The sequence below is a fragment of the Hydra viridissima genome, unplaced genomic scaffold (assembly GCF_058129835.1).
Source record: "Hydra viridissima isolate aposymbiotic clone 2 unplaced genomic scaffold, HvirCarnegie_v1 scaffold_9, whole genome shotgun sequence".
Classification (NCBI taxonomy): Eukaryota; Metazoa; Cnidaria; class Hydrozoa; order Anthoathecata; family Hydridae; genus Hydra; species Hydra viridissima.
The window spans coordinates 17259248-17280668 of NW_028324308.1; the positions used below are offsets into that span (position 1 = coordinate 17259248).

General features: G+C 26.6%; 1 protein-coding gene and 1 pseudogene across 2 annotated transcripts; one reads left to right on the top strand and one right to left on the bottom strand.

The window, feature by feature from the left end:
* Positions 1–21421, top strand: part of LOC149884326 (uncharacterized) — a 395582-nt pseudogene that overhangs the window by 168575 nt on the left and 205586 nt on the right.
* On the bottom strand, positions 2579–21410 carry LOC145192938 (small G protein signaling modulator 3-like). 2 transcript variants are annotated; one of them, XR_016455707.1, is made up of 31 exons: positions 21300–21410; positions 17457–17683; positions 17190–17253; positions 16598–16725; positions 16436–16513; positions 14847–14906; positions 14621–14677; positions 14410–14544; positions 14214–14330; positions 13982–14060; positions 13718–13779; positions 13421–13504; positions 12775–13002; positions 12418–12523; positions 12254–12301; positions 12012–12082; positions 11767–11828; positions 11002–11058; positions 10124–10211; positions 9887–9941; positions 9658–9707; positions 8741–8799; positions 8345–8435; positions 8137–8207; positions 7531–7579; positions 6467–6523; positions 5774–5802; positions 5557–5619; positions 5119–5178; positions 4806–4866; positions 2579–3568 (listed from the first exon to the last, which is right to left on the bottom strand). XR_016455707.1 is itself a non-coding variant. In XM_090097990.1 (30 exons), exons 1-30 carry the CDS (start codon positions 21376–21378, stop codon positions 3497–3499), a joined length of 2490 nt encoding a protein of 829 aa, XP_089954116.1. In that variant the 5' UTR covers positions 21379–21410; the 3' UTR covers positions 2579–3496. The 2 variants fall into 2 exon arrangements, 1 of the variants encoding a protein (XP_089954116.1); XM_090097990.1 differs by lacking the exon at positions 11002–11058.

The window sequence follows — 21421 nt, forward strand, 5'->3', positions numbered from 1 at the left end:
TCTGTGATATATGCTCTCGTAATACAACAAAATCCGTGATATAAGTTCTCGTTATACAATGAAATCTGAGATATATGCTTTCGTAATATAATAAATCCGTGATATATAGACTAATTTAAATAAAAACTTGGTATCTGATAGAAGATCTAATGATCTTGTCACCAAAACCATAAAAAGTTATAATAGAATATAACTTAAGCCATTAATAAATATAGACAAATAAAAATGACAAAATACAAAAAAAACAAAAGAGCTATTTTATACAAATTTCTTATTTTTAAAAGTATTTCAAAATATTGTCATTAAAAAGAATGATTTTTTTAAATTTCTTTTTAAAGACTGGGAAGGTAATTGATAAATCAAAATTAGGTAAAACAATTATGTTCCAGAGATTGGCTGCACGATAAGCTGTACAGAACTGATTGAATTTTGTTCAACAAAAGGGTTCAAAGAGTGAGTAATCATTTCGTAGTGTATAGTTATTTTTTGTTTTTAAGGTAATAAAATCTTTAAAAACGTGTAAGGACGGATTGAATTTACATTGAAACATAATGCATAATATTTTATATACATTCACTTCATAAATGTTAATTACTTTTATATTTTTGAATAAAAATTTTGAATGAGTAAGTCGATTTTCAAAACAAACTAAGCGTATTGCGTGTTTCTGACGACGGTAAAGAGTACGCAACATACTTTTGCTTGTACTTCCCCAAGCAATATTTGCATTGTTAATATAACTATGTATAAATGAGTAATAGAGTTGGATTAAAATGGTTTTGTTTAAATAATTTCTTGACTTATAGAGGACTCCTATATTTTTAGAAACCTTTGTACTAATGTAGCCAACATGTAGTTTCCATGTAACATTCTCATCAAGATAAATGCCAAGAAAACTAGTAAAAGTTTCCTTTTTCATTTCTAGTTCATCAATAAGAATTTTTGGCATGGTTGTTGGTAAAAACGTTTTTTAGATATAGGGTGAAATAGAATGTATTTTGTTTTATCAAGCTTTAAGCCATGTGGAACACCGCAGATTATTTCAGTATAGTCACTTTAAAGGCCATCATTATAGGTAAGAAATTGCTTTCTATTTGAAAAGTAACTATGTAACCATTTTAGCATTTTGTTTTTGATTCCATAGTATTCGAGCTTTTTAAGCAATATTTTATGGTCAACGGTATCGAAGGCCTTCGAAAGATCAATAAAGACTCCTAGGGTATTTTGTTTTTTTTTCGAAAGATTCTGAGATTTCCCTAACAAATGGAATAATTGTGTGCTCAGTTGAAATATTTTTTTTAAAGTCAAACTGTTTGGAATATAGTATATTATTTTGGTCAAAATATTTAAATATTCTATTATATATTATTCTTTTCAATACTTTTGAAAAAGTTGATAGACCCGAAATCGGGCGATAGTTGTTAATATTTGTTTTATCGCTTTGTTTGTAAATTGGTATGACTTTCGCATTTTTCAATTGATCCGGGAAAACTCCTTGTTTTATAGATGTATTAAACACTTTATAAAGAATATCTTTCAGACTTTCATAACAATCTGCAACTATGTTACCACTTACTTCATCAGCACCAATAGCTTTATTTCTTTTTAGAGATTTAAAAGCTATATCGAGCTCGTCGTGGGATAATTCAGAAGAATACTCATTGTTATAATGAGATTTATTTATAGGACACAAGCAGTCTTCAAACGAATTTTCGGTCATAGGAATTTTTTTAAAGAGATTGGTTCCAATTTCAGTAAAAAATTCATTAAATGTTTGCAATTTTGCTCGGTTCACATAGATTTACATCTTCAAATTTTATAGCTTGTGGTAAAGAACTAAAGTGATTTTTTGATTTTCCTGTTATCTCTTTATTATTTGCCAGGTGCGCGTTGAGTTGTTTTTAAACTTATTGATCAGATTAGTATAATGAATTCCGAAATAAAGATGGATTCCGAAAGCATCGTGAAGCAAATTAATTTCAATTTATATTACCAATTTTTGATATCCCACATCGTCAATTTATTGAATCTCGCAACAAGATATCACGTAGATACACAGCTTTAACAAAAACCAACGAGAAACGCGAAAAATTTGAAATTTAATTTGCAAAACATAAAACGTTATATTCTAAAACTTGATAAACTATATTTTGCTTTCGCATTTCGAGTCATTCTCTAGAAAAGTCGAAATGCGAATAACTTTTTCTCTAGACTTAAAACTTTAATTGTTTTAATGAAAAAAAGAATGGCTTCATTAAGATATAAAATTAATGGCACTTAATTCGTGAGGACTAGTGATGACAGAAAATAACCAAATTCTGAGATTTTTGCTTATATTTAGCAAATGTTCTTGTCACGCTACCAATAAAAAGTGTTTGGTTTTACTGTTGGCATTATGTAATAATTTTTTGTATTCAACATTTCATATTTCGTAAAGAAATGTTAAAAAATAAATGCGACACAACTTTTATAAGAACTTATCTCACGATCCGTCTCGTCCACGTACTGTCAGTCGTTTTAAAACTCAAGAAATATTTTCAAAAACTTCACGAACGTTAAAGAATAAAATTTAAGGAATGAAGAGTTTGTATTTACAATTTATTCATATATGAAGATAGCGTATTTATATCACAACTCCCAATCATACAATAAATATAAAGCCTAATTAAATAAATTTTTTATAAATAACAAAAAAACCCACGCAAAATTATCTCGCAAAATCGATAAAAGCCTCAAAAGGTTTTAACAAAAAAAGACTTCAGTTTCCGAATTAAAAAAATAAAATAGTCATAAAATTAACTAGTAAAAAAATAAACAACAGATAATAATTATTTGCATCTGTCCTTAAAGAACAAAAAAATAAAATATAAAAAACAAGAAGTATACACTAAGGTAAAAAATAAAAAATAAAATGATTTTTAAACGAAAATGAAAACTTTCAAACACTAATACGCGCGTGAAAAACACGAGAAAATGTTGAATTTTACTTCAGGTATAAATTAATGGTGTAACTGAAAAACTTAACTAAAAAAGATTTTTCTTAAAAACTAAGGAATACTACGAAATATAGAAAAACGACAACAACAAACGCAAAAAGCAATCTTAAGAAATAAAAAACAAAATTCGATGTAAAGAAAATAATGTTATAACATAGGGTTTTATTCTATTTTGTACTTCGTGTACAAATTTTTATGAAAGCGAGAAAAAAAATTTACTAACTTTTTCAGAATAAACAAATAAAAACAAAAATAAACAATGAACTTATAAAAAAACAAATGGAAAACTTTAAAAAAAAATTTCGGTAACGTTAAAACTGCAGGGGATTTGAAACGAGTTCGAAGTTTTTGACGATGTTGAGGATGGAATAACCTTTGAACTGACCAATCATAACAGCCACGAAAGAGCAACTGTCTAATCATAATGACTACGAGCGAGCAACTCACCAACTTTATGACACCAGGATCAACTGACTAACCGTGCTGGACCGTTTGATTAATCATAAATCCCAACTGAACAAATGATGTTTAACAAGCATGTCTTGGACGTCCTCCTTCATTGATGTTGTGTTCTAAAACGATTTTGTTCCGAGTCATTTAAAAACAACAATTACAGAAGAAATTTAAAAACAGAAAATTAAAACTTCTACACAAAAAGAAGCTTAACAAAGTTAAACTTTTTCTATGTCATTGGATTCAAAGTGTTTTTTCCTATTTCCTTACCCTTGAAGTAAATAGCTAATAGCCACTTTTCTACAGAAACTTTGGTTTTGTATCTGTTTTCTAAAATATTCATGATTCAAGTGAAGTGCTAAGTAAACTTCCAAAATGCTCTGAAACTGAGAGATTTCCAAAAGCAATTAAAATATTCTTGCACTTTCAATAACTTTCCCCCAGTATCCATAGAGGTATAAAAGTGATTTACGCCAACATTTCAGTTACTATTGCTGAGTAGGGATACAGTGAGTAGTGGTTGCAAAGTGCAATTGAACTGCTTGCACCCATCATACACATTTTTCTACGTCTGAAGACAATTTATCAAGAAAAAGTGAAAAAGTACTTTGTGAAAGCATTTATGTGCGAGACATACTTCAGCATGCCTGTTGACCAAAGACCTCTGAAATCTCAAACAGTAGAACTTAAGAAAGTGTGCAACTTACAGATCAGTGAAAGCATCATCTAATCTTCAGCCAGCAAGATGAACTGTACTTCTTTAATAGTCTAACCGGTCTATCTGAGGCTACAGGAATCAGTCAAATAAATGGCGCCTATTAATAGGCATGATAAAGACCATGATCAAGGCCATGATCACCAGAATATACTAGAACATTGGTGCCAAGGATAGTTTAATATTTGAATATTGGTGCCAAGGATAGTATAATGAAAATTATAAAGAGGAAGTCAAAATTTCTGAACGGTTTTGACTTTCTTTACATAGTTGTGATGCCAACATTCTATTTTTGACTGAAGTTTTATTTTTTCAAATTAAAAGATAATTTTATTTTATATTTACAAATAAGAACCCTCTTATTGCTTAAAAAAACTTGCATTGCAGAGAAACTACGTATTGCTAAAAAAAACCAAAGTTTTTTATGAATGGCACTGTTTTTTTATAATTTTTAGGCATAAGCACATATAGAAATATAACACTTAGAAGCCAAAGATAAAGATCATCTTATATAGTACAATTCACTAGTAAAATAAGTATGGTCATGTTTTAGTGGGACACTCAACATGACCATACTTATTTTACTTTCAGGATGTGAAATTTATATCTGATACAAAAAAACAAAACAAATTAAAACTCACAGTTTTATGCTCATTTATTTCATAATCAAGTGAAAGATTAAAGGAGAACTTCGAAAGGACTCTATAAACAGAATTCAAGAAAAAAATCAAAAATCAAACAAATATTGCTCAATAATGTGTCAAAAACAACTGCTTAAAATATTTTATTGGTAAAATATTTTTTTTTCCACTGGATTAATACTTTTAAGATTCCTCTTTGTTCTAAAAAAACTATTCAACTTTGAGATAGCAAACTATTAATTAAATAGTTAACTTAACATAATAATAGTTATTTCGCCAATTCAATTGTTATGATAGACATTTGTTTACTTACAAAAGCTCGTATTTAATTTGAATCCAGCCTGGGCTTCTTATGTATGAGTAAGGCTCATACCTAAAAAATAACATAATTAAGCTTGTAAAAACATAAAGTTTATTACACTTGTCAAAGGTCAAATAGACAACATTTTTAATATATATTTTTTTTATCTTGGTGTTTTTTTTTTTAAAGTATAAAACATTTGACTCTATACTTATGTTATTTTAATGAAGAATGTAATTGTTGAGAATGTTTTATGGTGTTAAATGAATAATAATTCGTGTTGTTAGTTATTTAGTTATACATTTGCCCTAGAGAAAATAACCTGCATAAGTGTAGCTGTTGGTGTGGGTGAAATCCATGTATAAAGACAGGGAAACTAAACACTTCACTTATTTAGATAACTTTGGGCTTTTTGTTTATTGTAACAAAAACTAAAAACATAAGACATACCATAGCTCTGCAAGATCTTTTGTCATGCAAAAAACTTCAAACCACAAGTGTAGGACTTGCTCACTAATATATTAATGATGAATTTAAAACCCTTTTATGTTCTTGCAAATTATTAGCAAATTTTAAAGCAAGGTCAAAAAAATTCAAAAAAATTAGTGTAAGCACAATCCTCTTTTAAATAAAAAAACAACAAAAAAAAACAGGGACAATTACTTACTTTAGACCATAACAGATAAGAGAGCGAAGCTAAATAAAAAGCAGGCTGTTCATCACCAAAAAAATTCTTAGTATTTTTAAAAACTGGTTTCAGATATTGATGCCTCTTATAATTCTAAGAATTTCTACATCAATTTCCCTGACCAAATTTTAATTACACTCTAAATCTACTGACACAGTTTTAACAAAGCAAATGTAACTGATTGTTTCCATGGCTTTTGTCTAAATTTCAGCTTTTTGGCTTTTGTTTGAATATCTCAAATGAAGAAATGTTTTCTGCCATAATTTTGGTAACCTCTGGTTTTTTATAACCTTATTAATGCTTAATAACAGTATATCAAAGCCAGTTATTTACTTAAAATGAAAAGTTTATTTTAAAATATTATTAGAACTTACCTTATTGAGAAATATTTTTATATTTTGCTGAGTATTTTTATATAAAAATAGCTTTTTGCTATATCCATTAATGAGTAAAATAAAAATGATTTATTAAAAGGCAACTGTCTGATATTTAAAATATTAAAATATTTAAAACATTTGAAATTATCAATATTCATGAGAAAACAGTACTTAAAATGGAGAATTTTTAGGATTATATTTTGAAGTGTTAAAAAGTTAGAAAATGAATGGATTTTTAGACTTAATTTTAATTTAACTTAAAAAGAATGTTATAAAGAAAAATTAAAAAACAAACCTTAGCATCATTATTTGAATGTACTGCATCGTGTTGAGTATTTATAACTTGCACAGCCTAAAATTTAAAATATAAAATCAATTTGTAATATTGTTAACCAATTGTAAACTTTGTTTTCAATATTTTCAAGTATTCTAACTGTTTATAGTTACAACTATTTCAAAATACTTTAGTTTATAAGGGTTATCACATGAATTGGTCATAGAAAGATTTTTGTCACCGAGGAAGTAAAAACAAATATTTCATTCCTAAGAAAATGTTTGCTTTTATTTGCTATCGATTTTATTCTCACAGGACATGAATCCTTCAAATCCTTTCAATTGCCTTCTGAAATCCTTTTGATTGAGCACGCAAGGTCTATTATCAAAGAGGTTTGCAGAAAAAATACATGAATATATATGCAATACAAAAAATGAAAAAGCTTAATTTACAGAGTGCCCAAGAAGATTAGCTATATTCTTGCGCACTCTGTAAAAATGTTGTTTCTGGGTGTAATGTAGAAATTGTTATTGCTATTGTAAAGCTACTGAAAATATTGGTGAATTGATGGTTAATGCAGTTATTGAAGCACTAAGAGGTTTGAAAATGATGGTTAAAAATTGTACAACAATTATCCAGTAGGCTGTTTAATTTTTAATCTTTTTCTTGAATGTCAACTAGATATATTTTCTTGAATGTCAACTAGATATATTTTCTTGAATGTCAACTAGATATATTTATTCTATTCCATACCAAACTGAAAAGATTGACAAAAAATATGTTATATGGGAAAAATAGAAAATGCTTCATTTTGCATTACAAAGTGTTTGAAAATCTGTTTTTTAGTTTTAAAGACTTTTATGATGATAAATGATATTCCTGATAGGAAAAACATGCTTCAAAATCTTCATATTAACTTAATTAAAAAATTATGACATAAAATATGTTTACGTAAAATTTTGAATAATATCTTTACATTTTTTGGAATATCTTATAATTAAAATTCAATAATTTTATTACTAAAATGATTGTAATTAATTATAAGAATTATAAAGTAATTAAAAATTCTATAGAAAACTACTTACTCTGTAAAGAGTTTCATCAGGTGAAAGAATTTTTCCATCTTCATCTAGTCTACACACAAAGAATAGAAAAATATTTGTTTGAAAAGGAAATAAATGGCAGCCAAAAACAAACAAAACCTCCTTTTCCATATAGAAAACTAAAAACTGTTTACTGTAGTTCACTTGGCAGCATTAAAGCTTAACACAATAAGGTTTTTTCATGGCTTGATACCTATGTTTTGAATAGGTACTATACTACATGTCAATCACTAGAAGAATTTATTTTAAATTTAATGACGTTTTGATAATCATCAGAAAATTAAGCTTAAATCTAATTTTATCTTAATTAAAACATCAAGTAATTTGTAATATTCAGCACCATTAAAATTTAAAACATTAAGTTAGAATGGCCCAAGGCAATATGATAATATTAAATAAAATAAAAAGTTAACTTTAAGATCGTTGAGGAAAGTCTTCATATATTTTACTTGAGAATAAAACTAGTTAAACTTTAGTAAATTGAGTTTAGATTTAGCTAACATTATAACACCATAAATAATACCATTTAAAGAATTACTCAGAATTATTATTAAGAAAAGATTCAAAATGAACAGCGTAAAGTATCACCTGTATGTTTTGCAGAGAACAAGTCTTGAGTAAACTGACCGAAAGTCTTTTTGTACCTCTCTCTTACTTGCCTGAAATCACCAAAAAAAGTTTTAAAAAAGTCTAACAGAAGTTGATCTTAAACAGAAGGCTTCATTAAAATTGAAGAAAAACTGTTAATGAGAAAAAATTCAGTATCAGCATTACTACTAACTTTATAATGAATTACCTCTTGTATGTATTGCCAAGGGTGCACATGGCCTGTGAAAGATGGTTGTTTCAATCCATGATTTAATATTCTTTTAAAAGACTGATACAATCTGCAAAAAATGAATACCTTTAAAGTCATATAAAAAGAGTTCCTAAAACTGATTTTTTTACAATCTCTTTGATGGTAATTTTAAAAATTTAACCTAAGCATCAATTCTTTAACTTTTGGCAGCACTCAACTTCATAGTTTTAAAAACAATAACAGTTTTTAGGTTGCACTTTATTTTAGTTAAATTTTAGGTATGCATTGTTTTTTAGTTATGTGTTCATGCTTATTTAGAGTTTTAATTTGATATTTTTAAAAAAGTAGCACAAGCACAAACTTCTTATGAAGAAAAAATAGACAAAAACCTACTTTCCTCTAACAAGATCTGTAACAACCTCCGAAACACTATCATCCCCAGCAGAAGAATACTGTACAATAAAAAGAATTTCAACATCAACAACTTTTCATAAACACAAATAATTAAGTTAATATTTAAGTTACAAAATATATTTCTTGAATTGATTGTTGAAGTAATTTACAAATAAGGAAATAGAACACAATATTTAACTAACAGAGAGGTATGTTACTAAAAAGTGCAGTTTAAATTTTTCCTTACAGCTAAAATAACACCGGTTAACCATTAATGAATATTATTTGCAGTTAAGCCAGCTGATTAAGTTTTCATACTTAATTATTTCTATTTCGCTTTTTTTTTTCACTAGCTTCATTTATCAGATGTTTTTTTATTCAATGGTGAGCTTTGCATAAAAGTCTGATATAATTATTTTTAATCTGTATATTGCTCTGTGTATTTACAAATTAGAATTGGTTAGAACATAGAAATTCATATGTTTATGGGTTTATACAGATCTAATCTCTAGAAAAAAAATTATTTCTTAACAAGTAATTCAACTAGACTTGTTGACAAATGAGAAAATGAGACAGAAACCGTTAGAGATGTATTAGGTTACACAGGCTGCCCAATTTTTTTGTGCTCAGAGTTGTGAGGTAAAAAACCAGAATCTTGAGAGAAAGATATTTAACAACTGAAACATTTTCAATTTTAAAATCAAACGAAAATAATTTTTTTTTGTCAAAAAAGACAACTTTTAAGTTTCAAGTCTCAAGAAATTCTTTTGTCATCTTTTCTTTAAAATCACTAAAAAATGTGGGCATAATCTTTTTATATTAGCTGTGATGCAACTTGACTTTCAGGTTTTCAGACAAAAGTTGGCATCAGCTAATTTAATTACTGTGAACTTGAATGAAAAAATACAGAAAATTACCTCCTTGCTTCGTTCATCCAAAACCTGAACAAACTTTGCAGGAAACCAGCCTTAAATATTTTCATTTTTTTTAAAGTAAAAACTTTCACAAAATATACAAATGAATTTTACCTCATAAAAGATTAAAAAACACAATACACATATTCATTAGATAAAACAAATTACAAATAAACTGATATCAAAAGATGTACGATATGTAAGGATAGCATGATAATAATAGAGAGCCTACCTCGCAAACCATTTAGTTCCCCTATCCAGCAATGCTCATCTTTTTGTGAAATTATCTGAAATAAAATCACTTAAAGTTTAAGCATCAAACTCATCACTTAACCCAATATATAGAAAGTTTAAATCCTAAACTTTATGTTAAATATATTCATTAATATGAACTGTAAGTTACTGTTATTGTTGATACATCAAAGCTATAAAAGCTAAACTATGAATTGTTTAACACATAAGAGTTTACCGTTATCAAATCATTTTTACGGAATCCTAACTCATCGTCTTCGTGTCTTTCAAAATCAATCAACCCCTTTGCTCTTCGCTGCTTCACTCTAAATAATAATTTTTGCTGTATTGTACAGCCATATTGCTATTTTAAAGTGCTTTACATAAAGATAGTTTGTGCTATATTGACAATTTTCATTTCAAAAATGTCAATTTTAAACTATTAGAAGACAAAGAATAATAAAAACATTTCATAAGCCAAAATTTTAGAAATAAAAAAGCCTATATATAACATTTTTTCAAATTAACTTAGAGATCAAAATAAACATAAAGGAAGTAATTTTATCAATAATAAGCAGCAAATGATTTGAAAATTTATTTTAAATATATTATGGTAAAACTTATTCTAAAATATTTTATGATAAGAAAAAATTCTCATTTTTTTAAACTTATTTTTGCTTTTTTAAAAGTTAGAAAAGAAACTTAGAAAAGCAAAAATTGAAATTGAAACTTTATATTTAAATGTAATTCAAATTTTATACCAATATTAACATTTAAATCAGATTTTAAACTAATTTTTAAATTCATATCAAAATTTAAATCAAATTTAAATCAAATTTAAATAAACAATCAAAGATTATAATTTAATTTTATATCAATTTTATAATTTAACTCAAGTTTTAGCAGCAGGTTTATTTATACTTTGCTTTATATTTTTTGAACTTTTATTTATTGACATGTGTTTAATTTAAACATCAGTTAAAATAGAAAGCGGTGTTAAAATTGTAAGAAAAACTTTATTGTGCCATTTTAAAATATTTATTAGTTTAAATTTATTGCTTACTTTTAGTGCATTTTCATAGTTTTAAAAACAATTTAATAGTTAAAGTTATTTACTTTCATTCTCTTTATCTTCTATTAATAGTCTGTTCTTCTGAAATCGGCACCTTTTGCCTTTATAGTAAAAATATAGAAATATTATTTCTCATGTTGAAAATATAGTTGCCACAAAATTTATATCTAACTATTTCTCTCAGTTTTATTTAAAAGAAACACCTTATTAAGTAGAAAAATTTATTATATAAAACTTCTCTAAGATATTAAAATGGCAGTATTTATCCTCTAGATGTTGATACTTTCCAGAGCAAATAGATAAGCAAATGACAGAATTTGCAGAAGTAGAAAACTTATTGCTGCATTTCTTAAGGTTTCCTAATGTGCTTAATTATTACAAATTTATTTTCGAAGAAAGAAATTTATAATAATTTGTGTTAAAAAGTTTTTTCCAGAAATTTATTCCACATAAACTTATGCTAATACAGTAACTCTAGGCATTAATTGTATAGGTAACTCTAGGCATAAAAAAAGTAAAAAAAGTTATTTGTTCAAAAGGTTGCTTGTTTTCTTAAAACAATAGATGTAAACAACTTTTAATACACACATGATCATTTGTATACAGAAAACACTTATTAAAGTTAATATTAAAAGAATGGTAATTTGGGAGTACTTTGTAAATCCCAAAAGTATTATATTGTAGTGCCAACCCCCATATATAAAATTTCATTTTATATAAAATTATTAAACTATATAGTTATATTTATTTGAACTAATGAAACAACTTAAAGTTCTAATTACAAAAAATAAATCTTCAAATGAATTTACCTTTCAATTTGAATATTCTGGTCCTTTAAAGAGGTTTCAACGCTGTAATCAGGAAGAAGCTCCTAATTTATAGACATTCATAATTTATCAACTTATATTAGCTTATATCAATTCTAATTTATAATAATTTTTATTGACCCATAACATAATATAAAATTATTGACATAAATATTGACAACATAACATAATGCAACATTAACATGACCCATGCTAACTAACTATTAAGAAAAAAATTTAGTATTTACTGTTTTTGTTCCCCTGTAATCAAAATGACGAGCAATCAAAAAAACTGACTCTCTAAGATCACTCAAAATTTCTGAAAGAAATAACATATGACGTCGTTATCTTTGCACTTCTACTTAATTAGAATTTTAAAAAGATCACAATGAGAAAATAACAAAAAATCAGAAATTAAAAATAAAAAAAGTTTTGATTGAAAAATGTAAAAGTCAAAGATCAAAACAATATTTAAATTATTTCTTTGCACCTGTTTGTAGAACATTTTTTGCTTTCATAGTAATTGCATTTAAGCGGTCTGAATTAAAAAAAAAGGAATAATTCTGTACTGAATATGAAAACAGATAAAATATATAAACAAATCAACTAATAAAAAAGAACTTCCTGTTTTGGTCTTAAGAAAAAAATTCTTACGTCTTCCTGATCCACAAAGAATACTATTGTGATAAATTGCTGTGCTTATGTCAAAAGCAAGATTAATCCATGATTTTTTTGATGGTGGTCTAGTACGTCGGTGAATCTATTTTTTTTACAATATGAATATATAAAGAGAATTGTCAGAAAATAACAATTTTATTACAAACTTTTTTATGATATTGATTTTATAATTTTTTTAGATACTATTGTAATACATCGATTTTTTTGTGTAGAAAAAGCTTATTCTTTAATGTAAATGATAAAGAAACTTAAAGTATAAACATAAGAAACAACAATTTAGCAAAATAATTACAAATAAATTGACACAGAAAATATTTTAGAAATATTATTAACCTCTTGTAGCTCAATATTATTATTTTTATTATCTTCTTGTTGATTCATTTCAGCTAATAGAAACATGCAATGCTTTTTTCTATGAGTGTCTAAAATAATTTGAGTGAGGGAGGCAGCTGCTTTTTGTGAATACTCCAGTAAAAGATCAATATCAACAATCTCTCCAGGAAGATTTGATAACATATTAAATATTTGGGCAGAGTTTTCTACAGTAAGAAGAGCTTTTTCCTGTCAAAATATAAAAAACTTACTTGTAAATAATACCTATTTCCTAACATGAAACTAATTATATTAACAATACAAATATAAAAAAAGTTAAGTTTTACAGATTCAGATCAGTAATGTATGCAATGTATGTAATGCATGTAATCTAGGTAATGTATGTAATGTATATAATGTATGTAATGTATGTAATGTATGTAATGTATGTAATGTATGTAATGTATGTAATGTATGTAATGTATGTAATGTATGTAATGTATGTAATGTATGTAATGTATGTAATGTATGTATGTAATGTATGTAGTGTATGTAATATATGTAATGTATGTAAATATAAAAGCTTTTTTTATTCATTTACTTAGGTAACTTTTAGATAAATTTTTATGATTTGTGGAACTCAACAAAATTTAATATGAAATGCTACCTTAAACTTCATCATACCCAAAGTAATTTTAAACAAACTAATTGATCCTTCATAAAAAAAAATATCCCAAACACGAAGCAAAACCTAAATCAATACAAAAAGTAATTTTAAACTGCATGCTTTCAACTTTAAATTTATATAAATTTTTTGTTTGCTTAATCCCAACTCTTGCATATACTGTATACTGTATCTTGCATATAATGTATATCAAGATTTGGAAAAATACAACTGATGTGCATAGAAAGAATGATAAGCAAACACAATAAACAATTTAAGTAAATTTTTTTTTTTTTTTACCTTGAGATTAAGAACACTAGACATGGCAGTAAGAAACCAATGTAGAGTTATTAAACCAAGTTCTATGAATTAAAAAAAGCCAACTATTTCAATTTTTTTTATAAACATCTATAGCAACTTATAAAATCTAATTATATGCTTTGCTAGGTTTGTGTTAATTCAATCCAATAAATGAAGCATAAGAATACTCAAAGTGTTGACAAATGTCTAAAGAATAACAAATTAAAAAAAAAAATCACATCATAACTAAATTGATCAACACACCAATATCATGCTCTTTCATTAACTCATCTAAAAGTGGCAGGTAGCCAACTATCAACTGTCGCAGAACACGTTGATCGACCTGTAAAAATTTAATTTCACATAGCTATCCTTATGTCCTTTACTTTTATATTTAAATTCAGCTATTAACAAAATTTATTAATTTCTACTAAAAGCTTTTACTTAAATATTATTTTAACAGTTTTTAAAAATAACACAACTAAAATTTTTTTACTTGTACTCCAATTAATGATGAAGAATAATATGATGAAGGTAAAAGTTCTTCAATGATTGCAACCATCATCCAAAACACTTCTTCTTCTTCCAAAAATAGAAGAAGATTTCCTACAATCTATAAAATTAATTGTCATTATTCATTCAATTTTGTAATGTAAACTCATGAGAGAGTAGAACACAAAATAGGATCGCACCATTCCCATCCCTTGACAGTAACCAATGTCTGGATATAACCATGCAACTGCCAGCAGAACTCTTTTAAGTTTTGGTACTCCAAGGCTATCCATACTTTGAAAGCATGCATTACTAGGCATCGTACGACATAAATCCTGAGAACCAATGTTAACATCAATAAAAATTTTTTTTATTAAATCAATCAATTAAAAAACTTTAAGAACATTTTACCTTTTCAATTTGGCTTGAAATAAGTGAATCATCTGACTCTGAATTCTTTTGGATTTTCTAAAATAATTTATTTCAAACTTGTAATGTATGTAATGTATGTATGCAATGTAATGTATGTAATGCATGTAATGTATGTAATATATGTAATGTATATTAAAAATAAGGCTTACAAAAGTAAAGCTGATATTTCAAGTACAAATACAATAATTTAATAAAATAAAAATACTCGATATGACATCTCAGATTCCCTTTTCTTTCGACATGCTCCACTCAATCGAGGCCATAGCTAAAAAGATTAGTTTTAATTAAAATTCTTTTGATGTGATTCTTTGTTGATAAGTTTCCTTGAGTAAGACATGTACCAGAAAAAATCTGTGCGAGTTCTGATGTGGTGTTTACGGAAACCGTGCATCATTTTAATTGTTTTAAAATGCCATTGTATCAATTTTATTCAAAATTTAAACAGCTCTGTCACTAAAACAATTAGTTTTAATCGAAATGTCATCAAATCAAGATAAGAAGTGAGAAAAAATTTTTGCATTTTCTCGTTGAAAATCCTGGTGCATCAAACAAAACAATTTCTAATGAGCTACAGATTGCTTTGAGAACAGTGCAGAGCGTTGTGAAACCATTTAAGGACACTGGTACAATCATAAGAAAATCATAAAATGGAAGAAATAAATGTTTTGTAAGACGAGATCTTGGTAAAAAAGTGAAAAATGCCTTAGACAGAAAACCGGAGATTTCTGTTCGAACTTCAGCGAATAAATTTAAGACAAGTGCTTCCACTGTAAAAAGAGTAAAGAGAAATTTTGGCTATAAATTTTATAAAAAGAAAAAAGTTCCTCATCGTGAAGAAAAGCAAGAAAGTGTCGCAATTCGATGTTCAAAGCTGCTCTATAAAAAATTATGTGCTAAAAAATCTTGTTTGATTATTGACGATGAAACTTATTGTGCTGCATATTTCCGATCTCTTCCAGGACACCAATATTATTCAGCAATCAATTGCCAGAAACTGAATTCCAATTATAAATGCATTGGAATGCAAAAATTTGCTAAAGAATTCTTAGTTTGGCAAGCAAAATGTGAATGTGGTGAAAGAAGCTCTTGTTTTGTGACTACGAGAACATTTAACACCAAAATATACATAAAAGAATGCCTCAAGAAACGTCTTTTGCCGTTTTTAAGAACACACACAGGTAACCCGTTATTTTGGCCCGATTTAACATCATATCACTACTCTGGGACAACTTTAAACTGGAATCCACCTAATTGCCCCAAACTACGTCCTATCAAAAGATATTGGACTCTTGTCAAAAGAAACTGAGGTTCAATGTAAAAGAAGCTAGAAAGTTCAGCGGAACACTGTGCAAAAGCTGATGTCGAGTGTAAAACACAAAGTGCGTGCGCTCTCACGTACAAAACTTCACAAAGTTTCTTAAGTGAAATTTAACAATAATAATATATGTACTTTCAAAATATATACAACATTCAATATCGAAATACAATAGTTAAATAAATATCCTTTGTAATGCCTGTGCAGATTTTTCCTGGTACATGTCTTAGAGCACAGTCGTGGTCAAAAAACCTTCTAAAAATTATGAGTCTCAAATAAACCTAAAATTGTCAAATGATAAAAAGCCAAAAAGTTTGAACAATTTTCAAGATTCAGTTTTAAATTTATAAATTACTAAAAAACTAAACATTAGAGCCATTAAAGATGAAAGACTTGAATAACAATGATAATTATTACTCAGGTATATTTTACAACGGGTATATTTTACAACAAAAAAAAGATATTTAGAACAAACTTACATGAACACGCATGCTATGAGGAATTCCAGCATAAATAAGTTCTGTGAGTTTTTCAGTTCGTTCAAAGCAATCTGAGACCTTTAACAAAATCATTAAAATAATTATAAAGCTTTGAAAAGTTCAAGACTAAAGATGCAAAAATAAAAAAGAATATCCTTTTACCTTGTCCCAGGTGAGATCACCAACTACTCCCTTTTGCAGTCCTTCAATGTATGCAGTCCATCGCAATCTGATTGATGGATCTTCAGATGCTCCATAGAAATTTGAATCAGGATCTGTTTTGTTAGAACCTTAATTTAATTATAATGCATTAAATTACTTCACCTATAGATAGCAAAATGTTAAAATACCTTCCTAATTCTGAAGTTTAACTTTTTTTTTTCTAGAGAAAAAACCATCATTTTATTGCTAAGCATTAATAACTTGCAAAATTTTCAACAAAAGTTTGATGCTTCATAGTACATTTTTATTATATTGATTATAAATTAACAAACATCACTAAACTTAACAGGATTTACTATCTTGCGGACAGAAAATACAGACATTGATAATATTTCTTTTTCATAATTAAAAAATAGACAAAAAGAAAAAAAATTTGCCCTTTTTTTATTATTCTTATACAAGTATATTACCTGTCAAACTTATGCCTAACTTTATGATGACAACAACTGTAACTTCATCACTTAAAATGTCACTTGTCAAACTTAAATATTCTTTTACACATTTGTAAGAATGCTAACAATTTATTTTTTACCTTGTTCAATACGAAAACCAAATTCATCATATTCACATTCAAGGCACATTCCAGAATCATCTGACTATAAAGAAATTCTCAATCATTCCATATATGTTGTTCCAAGTTTTTTGAAATTTTTGTGATTTAAATTTCAGAAAAAAAAAATAAAAATACAATATTTCTATAATATTTTTTTCATACTTAAATATAAAATAAATATATACTTAACAAAATTTGTTACAAAGAATTATTTTCAGAGGATTGTTTTAAAAGTAGAAAGTTTACCTGCTGAATTTGAGATAATATATCTTGAGGCCACATACTCGGAAGCAGTGCAGAAAAAGGACCACCTAATATTGGCTGGTACTGTGATGGATTAGACATAGGAGATGATGGCACATTAGCACCAAGTTCACTACCAACAACAATATTGTAGTGTGTATGACCCCATAATGTACCATTACTCTCCTCCTCAGATTCATCATCTGATGAATCACCAGAAACCATGGGCACTATTCAATAAAGATAATAAAGCTGAAGAAAACACAGAAAGGTTATCTTAACACTAACAAAAAAGAGTTACAAGTCTGAAGTCATGGTAACTAAACAAATACTTGAATATTATTGTTTTAAAAAATGTAACTACATAGATTATATATCTGTTAACAAAATAATGAATAAATACAAACAATTATAATGAAGAGAAAACACAATGCACAACAAAAACAATACATATAGTAATGAATAAAATCTGTATTATAGACAAGTTGTAACAAAACATTTTTATAGTACAAAGTAATGTAAACAGGATTTATAAAGAACAAAGACTTAAAAAGAAGTAACAAGACATATTGAAACAACATTTTAACAGATGCACAAACAACCATTTTTTTAATGTCTTGAAGTTTAGTAACTTTAAAATGTTAAATGAGACATGAATGCTAATGTAACTTAATAATTCTACATACATTATTTCTTAAAGATTTTTTTAGAAAGCTTTTGAAATAGTCAAGTATCATTATCATATAAACATCATTACATACATACATACATACATACATACATACATACATACATACATACATACATACATACATACATACATACATACATACATACATACATACATACATACATACATACATACATACATACATGTTATATGTAATTGTATAATTATCTGACGATAATCATATCATTCATCAACACTTTTTTTTCTTTTTACCAAAAATTGTGTTCTCTTTCTGTTAAAATCATTATTATGATTACTTTTACATTAAGATTTTTCTTACTTTTTCCATTATTATTTAACTTATACATAACATAACCAAAACATGATTTCCACATTCAATGATGTATCTTAATGACTCTCATGAAATGATAATGAGTCTTAACTGACATTTTACAAACTTAACTATAAAATGCAACATTTAGTTTCTTTTTAAAAATATATAAGTTGGTAAATTTATGTTTAATACATCATAAGTAAAATACTGAAAAGAACAACTATTATAGGAACAATTATGTTGCATTTTGTTATTTAGAAATTCTAACAAAGTACAGGTCTACAATTTTCTGCTTCTTTATGGATGGGGATACTCTTTGAAAATACTCTTTATTGTATAGAAACCTATTATAAATACAAAAACTAAACATTTAACAAGTTGTAGATTTAAAAGAGGGAATAAGTTGCATATAAGCCAAAGTACCCATCTAAAGGATTTCACTTAAAATATTCTCAATGAGAGCATTAAATTGAATTTTCTAACTAATTCCTGTTAAAGCTTGTTATAAAATTAATTTTGAATTTTTTCTTGAAATAATTAAAATCTGATAAATCCATGCCTTTCTTGAAATAATTAAAATCTGATAAATCCATGCCTTTCTTGAAATAATTAAAATCTGATAAATCCATGCTAAGGTCCTGATTGTGCAAAAAAAATTTATCTGCAACATAGTCAGAGATGCCTCAGTAAAACTTTTTCAGCTCTCTAAATATATTTAATAAAAAAATTAAATTACTCAAAAATTTGAACAGTATTAATATCACATCCTGAACTCATATTGTCTGTAACACATCCAAATAAGTAAATATACTTAGCAGTAAATATACTTAGCACCATACAGTTTTTGAGATGGGTTGAGCTAACTCAACTCTAATCTAATTGACATGTGATGTAAATTTGATTATGCACATATCTATATTAACAGTGAAAAAAATCTAGACACATGATTGTTTGTTTATTCTTTTTTTCAAAACATATTAAAAAAGTGTTTGATGAAACTTTTCTCTTTTTGCGTGACAGAAAAATTGTTTCCTAATATTTCTCTAAAATCATCACTAATAAGTTATACTTCCTAATTGTTTCCCTAAATACGTCACTAAAAAATTCTATTGTTCAATCCTTTTTATCAATTCATTTTTATCACACATTTATGAAAAAATCATACCAAAAAAAAAAAAAAAAAAAAAAAAAAAAAACGAGAACAAAAAAAGGCGTACAAAGTTCTAGATGACCAGTTTTTAAGTTTAAATGGCCATTGCCAATTGAATTAATAGAGGATCTAAAAACTAAGATGCATAGAAATGGGTTAAAAAACAATAAGAAATTAATAATGGGTAACAGATAATATGTATGAAGGATGGCCCCAGGATCAGCTACAAATAAATAGCACGTAGATTTTTAACTTCCAAACATACTGTCAAAAATATTCCAAAAATGTTTAAACAGGTGGCATCCAATGTCATCCAGGAACAGGAAGGTAAGAAAAACAAGTGAACAGTCTTATGTTTCTACAAGTAAGAGCTAATTCAAAGTTAAGTTATTATAAACTTACCAAAACATTCAACAAAAACTGTGAAAAATGAGAGCAACCAGAAAAATTTTACTTAGGACAAATATTGGTACTCGGGCAGCTATTAGAAAACCAATCATGACAGCCAGAGATTAAGGTGGTATAAGGAGAGAATTGCTTTGTCCATGGAAAAGTGGAAGCATGTTACTTTCAGTGATGAAAGTAAATTTGAAGTAACAAACAGGAAAAGCAAACTTTTTGTGAAAAGATTTAAATCTTTCACAAGAAGTTATGTTATATTACTTCAAAGTAATAAACAGGAAAAGTATAACTTGTTGTTAAAAGATTAAAATCTTTTCCGAATATTTACACTAATTGCTTTGTAGTACCAAAGTTGCAAGGTGGTGGTGAAAGTGTTGATATTTAGGGTTACTTTAATTTTAATGAAATAGGCTTGAATAATATTTTTACAGGTCAAATCAACATACCTACATAGATACTAGAGTGTTGCAAAACTGTATTAGCAAACATGCAAATCAATTGAAAAAAGGTGGCAACAAAATTCAGCTTGTGTCAATACACCTTGCATAATCAAATATTGGATAAAAGAAAAAAGAAAAAAATTAAATGTCCTGGTCAGCTTGATCACCAACTTTGAACACAATCCAATCTATTTGGATAGACAAGGAATTAGATTCAAATAACTTCAATCAGTAACCTAAAACAGCAATTAGATACCGTATGGAGAAGAAGAAAAAGTTGAAGAGAAAAAGAAGAGAAGACTTACAATCAAAATTTGCAAAAATCTTGTTAAATTGATGGAAAAGATATTTAAAGGATATTTTAAATACTAGTTATGTTTGTTGCTGCGCCAACTTTGATTTATCATATACTATTGACAGATACTATATATTATTGATTGATATATTTTATCATCATGTTTGATAAAAATTTAAATTATAAATGCATGCTTTAGTTAACACATCCTGAACAATTTTTTTAAAATAGAATATTATTTTCTTTATTTTTTATTTTATATTACTTTAATTAAGCTTTAGACAAAAGAAACGTATATACAATATTTTTTTTGAAACCACCACAAATATATTATAAAAATTAATATAAATATTTATACAAATATATATATATATATATATATATATATATATATATATATATATATATATATATATATTATATATATATATATATATATATATATATATATATATATATATATATATATATATATATATATATATATATATATATATATATATATGTGTGTGTGTGTGTGTGTGTGTAAAAAATGTTTAAAAAAACTATGTATACCTTTAGTTCCCAGGTTACCATAACCATTTGGTGTTGAATTCCAAATTAAAGATTTTACCCCATCAATAACACTTGTCATACTTTATGGTTTTAGTTATCTATTTTAAATTATATATATATAT

Excerpts from the sequence above, each read along its gene's own strand:
- LOC145192938 (XM_090097990.1), bottom strand. The coding sequence starts at position 21,378 with ATGACAAGTGTTATTGATGGGGTAAAATCTTTAATTTGGAATTCAACA. Across the intron at positions 11,829-12,011 it reads ATTACAGGGGAACAAAAACA|GAGCTTCTTCCTGATTACAG; the intron begins GTAAATACTAAA and ends TCTATAAATTAG. Across the intron at positions 5,620-5,773 it reads CTTATCTGTTATGGTCTAAA|TGAGCAAGTCCTACACTTGT; the intron begins GTAAGTAATTGT and ends TTAATATATTAG.